General features: G+C 36.9%; 1 protein-coding gene across 1 annotated transcript; it reads left to right on the top strand.

Annotated features, from left to right (window-relative positions):
* Positions 1-2,019: 2,019 nt before the first annotated feature.
* Positions 2,020-2,439, top strand: LOC129316489 (uncharacterized). Its single transcript, XM_054960913.1, has one exon. The coding sequence runs from the start codon at positions 2,020-2,022 to the stop codon at positions 2,437-2,439; it is 420 nt and encodes a 139-aa protein (XP_054816888.1).
* The last annotated feature ends 2,974 nt before the right edge of the window (positions 2,440-5,413 follow it).

Below are 5,413 nucleotides of genomic sequence, written 5' to 3' on the forward strand. Positions count from 1 at the left end.
CCCTCTAATGGACGGGGGTATAGCCTTGTCCCACAGTTTGTCGAGGGATTGTCCCATAGTTTTTCGAGGGACTAGAACCTAACTATCTCCACCAGTTTAATGAGGAGAATAGCCTAGGGTATGAGACACCCCAGGGATTCGAGAATGGGAGAAGTCGTGGTTCGAGAGTGGGTCTTGTGATCTTTGGCCGGGTCACACCTCACGATTGATGAGCTTGGATAGTCCAGTCACACGGACGGAGCCCTATTCAGTGTTATAGCCCACAGTTTTGGTCTGAGGAAGTAAGGAGGATATAAGGTTGGTTGATCATTGCCTAAGAAAATATATGACATGTCACACGTGTTAAGTGGCGGCAAGTCGCATGAATAATAGGTCATGTCACATATTTGAGCATACTTGATTTCCTTAATGATAAATGACAAGATATGATATATGCCAGCATGTTTACATACTTGATTTCCTTATGCATGTATTTGGTTTATAATTGATATATAACTAAATAAGGTAGGTTGAGCCTTAGTTACTGAGTGGCTAGACTTACCCTTTTCATTCAACATTTTTCAGGCTCTAGCTCTAGTGTTCAGAGGGAGAAGGCTAAAGAGGCGGGGAATTAACATATTCCTGCTGTATGCCTCTAGTTTAGATTTAATTGGGTAATAGTATATGATTTGCTAATTTTAGGATGCATGCCATCATACTTGCACTACTTTGATGTTGGAAATGTTAGTTTTGTATTTTAAGCCCTTAGTCTCTATATATGTTGATATATGTGTGTGTGTGTGTGTGTGTATGTGTGTGTGTGTTTATAAGGCCAAAATACTGGTACAAGTGTGATTTGATCATTTTTTGAATGATTTGGGCGAGATGCAATGACAAATTACCTTCCCCTCTGTTTTCGGTAAAATGGGGTTAAGGAGTGAATTTTTATTGTACTAATGTTTCATTTCTTGTGACTTGTTGTAGTGGTAGTCCTTTGTCCATTGGACATGGTCCAGTGTTAGGAAAAGCTTTTGGCACATGTTGAGGGTTTTAGACACCCATTTGGTGTTAAAGTAGTGAAAAGTGGTTGAAATGTGTTTGGGTGTCCAACTTCCTAGTATGACTTTTTTTGGAAGTGAAACCTATACCCTTAGCTTGTTTATGTAAAGAGCTTTCTGTAGACACCTAGATCACGTCATTCAGATGTCGGACGGAGATTCAGGGTGAGTTAAAAGTTTCCCCGATTCTGCTATCAAATGATAGTAGAATTAGTAGAAATTTCATGCAACACATGGTGGCGTAGCTTGAGTCGTAGCATGTGGCAGAGAGAGCAACACGCCGCAGCGCAGCGTGCATGAGCCGCAACGGATTGCCCTATATCATAGCACATGTTTTGTTTTTCAACCGTTTTTAACTTCTTTTACTCCTCTGAGATATCCTATACTTTCGTAACTTATTTTACTCTGATATGAAAGATTTTTATCGATTCAAACTCTTTTTTCTTTAGAAAATTTGGGAACCCTTGCTTTTGAACTGAACCATAGTAATCATCTTGTTGAGTTAAGTCTCTGATTACTAGGTGTTATATTGGTTAATTATGTATAGTGGAGTGAGAATGTTTTAAAAGTGTTAGGCTTGTTTTAAATATGGCAAGACAAGGCACAGAGCCAAATATTGTGAATAAGGCAGAGTGGGTACCACAAAGCAGAGATTGACAGTTTTTAGGAGGCTATTCACGTTATCCCAGGAGGAGGCAAATTCATCTCCAAATTTGATTAGAGGTAAAATCTCTCTGCATAATTGTGATATAGATGCTTTGTTTAATTTGAGTGCTACCCATTCTTGCATTTTTGATGATTGTGTGTTGAGGCTGAAATTGTCTATGCATACCTTGCCATATATGATAAATGTGTCTACATTGGCAGGAATTTCTGTAAGAACCGATCGCGCTTGTTTGGGTGTTGATTTGAGATTTGAGAATAGATCAACCACCATTGATTTGATTTGTCTACCCATGATTGGGATTGATGTATGGTTGGCATGGATTGGTTGTCGACAAACAATGCGACGCTAGATTGTGCAAGAAAGATAATATCCTTGCCATTGTACACTGTACCTATAATGAAACCAAGTCAGTCAAGACTCTTGTTTGTAATGCAAGCAGAAAAGTGCATTCAACAGGGTTGTCAGGCATATATGGTATTCTTTTCCATTCATGCTGCTTATGATGAAGGAATTGAGAGAATCAGAGTAGTGAATGAGTTTCCTGAAGTATTCCTAGAAGAAGTGTCTAGATTATTGCTTGAACAAGAGGTGGAATTTTCTATTGATCTTGTGCCTAGAACAAAACCCATATTGAAAGCTCCATATCGGATGTCTCCATCTGAGTTGGCAGAGCTAAAGAAACAACTGGAGGAATTTCTAGAAAAAGGTGTCATAAGACCGAGTGTGTCTCCTTAGGGATCACCGGTGTTATCTGTGAAGAAAAATAATGGTAGTATGAGACTTTGCATTGGCTACATACAGTTGAACAAGGTAACAACCAAGAACAAATATCCTTTGCCCAGGATTGATGACTTAGTAGATTAGTTGGTTGAAGCTGCAGTGTTTTCTAAGATCAACCTGCTAGTCAGGATTGAAGATGTACTAAAGACTACCTTTCACACTAGATATGGTCACTATGAGTTTCTAGTGATGCCATTTGGATTGATGAATGCTTCAGTAGTATTTATGGACTATATAAATAGAATATTCTGTCCTTATTTAGATAAGTTAGTGGTGGTGTTTGTCGATGATATTTTGATTTACTCAAGAGATGAGGAGGAACATTCGAAGCATCTTCATACTATCTTGTAAATTTTAAAGGACAATAAGTTGTATGCCAAGCTCAGTAAATGTGAATTTTATCTTAAGGAAGTGAGATTTCTTGGTCACGTGGTATCGACAAAAGGGACTACTGTTAATCCACACAAGGTGGATGCTGTTTTGGAATGGGAACCGCCTACATTAGTGATAGAAATTAGAAGTTTCTTGGGATTAGTAGGCTACTGTCGGTGATTCATTTAAGGATTCTCACAGATTGTGTCTCTATTGACTAAGTTAACTCAAAAGGATCAGCCATATGTGTGGACCGATAAATGTGAATCAACATTTCAAGAGTTAAAGAGGAAATTGATGTCTGATCCAGTACTAGTTATTCCTAATTCATGATAGTTACATTGTGGTGTAAGTGGCCTTTAAGGGATTCATCCCTCTGTGCCATCCGCCACGGTGAGCGCAGCTTACGCTATGATGGATGGGCCAAATTTTTGGAAAAATTTCTTGTTTTAGCCTGTTTTGAAGTAGTTTGATTTCCATACTTCCGTATTTATTCTTAATTGATTTTTAATCATGGTTTAAGCTCAAACAATATTTCAAAAAGGGTTTTCTTGGGATCTTATTATTTTAACTAATTATCTTTTAAAACCTTTGGGTTGTGATAATCTTTGCTTGGGATTTTATCTAACCTTGGTTATCACAACAGCGTGTAAGAGTGTTGTCCCAGTAATGTCAAGGCAGACATTGCACAAATGTCCTAATGACATTAGGAGAGAGTTGCGAATAGAATATGGTATCAATCTAACTTACCAACAAGCATACAGAGCCAAAGGGAAGGCGTTGAAAAAAGATCTATGGTAGACCCGACCAATCTTATTTGTTAATTTTATGGATTTGTGACTGGTTAGTGGAAACGGACCCAAAAATAGTTTCTAAGTAGACAGTAGTTGACAATAACAGGTTTGAGCGTGTCTTTATAGCTTATGGCTGTTGTAAAAAAGGGTTCATGCATGGTGCAAGACACATATTATACATAGATGGTAGTCATTTAAGTGGTCCTTATAAGGGGACTTTACTGTTAGCATCTACTTATAATGCTGATAATGAGTTGTTTCCCTTTGCTTATGCCATTGTGAAAAGGGAGACACTTGAAGATTGGACTTGGTTCCTATACATAGTGAAAGAAATAATAAGCTCAATGCAACTCACAATAGTTTCAGACTGATACAATGCCATAATAGGTGTTGTTCAAGCTATCTTTGGAGGCAAGCCACATGCATTTTGTTATTATCACATTAAGGAGAATTTTAGTGCAGAATTTTTGAAAATTAATAGATGTAAGAGAAGGACCAGTAGGCAGGGCAAGGATGACGCATTAAACTTGCTTGATAGCATCGTATATATAAGGCTTAAGGATGGCTTTAATGAAGCAATGGGAAACATGAGAATTCAGTCTAGAATTGGCTCAATGGCTTGAAAATCACGGAGGCATTAATAAGTAGTCTTTATTTAAGTTTTCATATAGAAGATGGGACAATATAACTAAAAATCTTGCAGAATCATTTAATTCATGGATGATCACTGAGAGAAGGCATGGTGTTGCACAATTGATCTATGAGCTTAGAGAAAAGGTAGCTCGCAAAATGCATACATCCAAAATGGCTCTCTCTACTTAGAGAAATGGTGTTGGTCTAAAGATTGAGGTAAAACTAAGAGACCATGTGGCTAGAGCTAGATAAATGTTTGCAGAGCATTATGGAGGAAATAGGGTTTGCATACATATTGCATATAGGGACTTGCGTGTTGATCTTGGCTTATGGGAATGTAACTGTGCAACATGGCAAATGTCAAAGATTCCTTATCCACACGCTTGCTCTACCACAAGCTAATACATGGTAATGTGTGTAGTTATGTGGAAGATTATTACAAAATCACCGTACAAGAGAAGATATACTCTTATAGCATGATTCCTGTTGTTACTAAAGACATGCCTTATCTAAATTACTACAATATTCTAAATATTAGGGGCCAAATCTTCCTCCAACCTCCTGATAGAACACATTTGTTACCCAATTTTATTTGTCAATTAGGACCTCTTTATTAATAATTTATCACCTCAAAGTGCACACATTGCATTAGATTTGGAATTTTGCCTAAGTTCCTAAGTTTAGTAAGGGCATTTTGGTCCAAAAAATGAAATTTTGAGAAAATGTACAAGAAAAATTAACAAAGTGCATTTTATATTTAGTCGATGAGTGGTGAAATTAGATTTTTAAAATTTATTTTAGTTTGGGAGTAATTAAATAAAAAGTCAACACTTTCTTGAGTGTCATAACTTCACCTAGTTTTCAGTTTACTTTTGTGTGAAAATTTTTATATAATTTTGTGAAGCCTATAACTTGGTTATTTTAATTAATTCTCCCTTCTAATTATGAATTCAATTCTAGACTTTAATTACATTTTATAATGTCACATGTTATTTAATTGAATTATGTAATTTATGTGATATGGGTGGCATGTGACTTGTGCATCAATTGGGCATATGGAGTCAAAAGTCCATGGGGTCAAAGGCTGATGGTTTGGACATGTAAGGACTCCTATTTGGTGGTTTAGATCA

The sequence above is a fragment of the Prosopis cineraria genome, unplaced genomic scaffold (assembly GCF_029017545.1).
Source record: "Prosopis cineraria cultivar Desert tree isolate PC_DT_omini unplaced genomic scaffold, ASM2901754v1 PC7, whole genome shotgun sequence".
Classification (NCBI taxonomy): Eukaryota; Viridiplantae; Streptophyta; class Magnoliopsida; order Fabales; family Fabaceae; genus Prosopis; species Prosopis cineraria.

Coding starts and splice junctions, on each gene's coding strand:
- LOC129316489 (XM_054960913.1), top strand. CDS start 2,020: ATGGATTGGTTGTCGACAAACAATGCGACGCTAGATTGTGCAAGAAAG.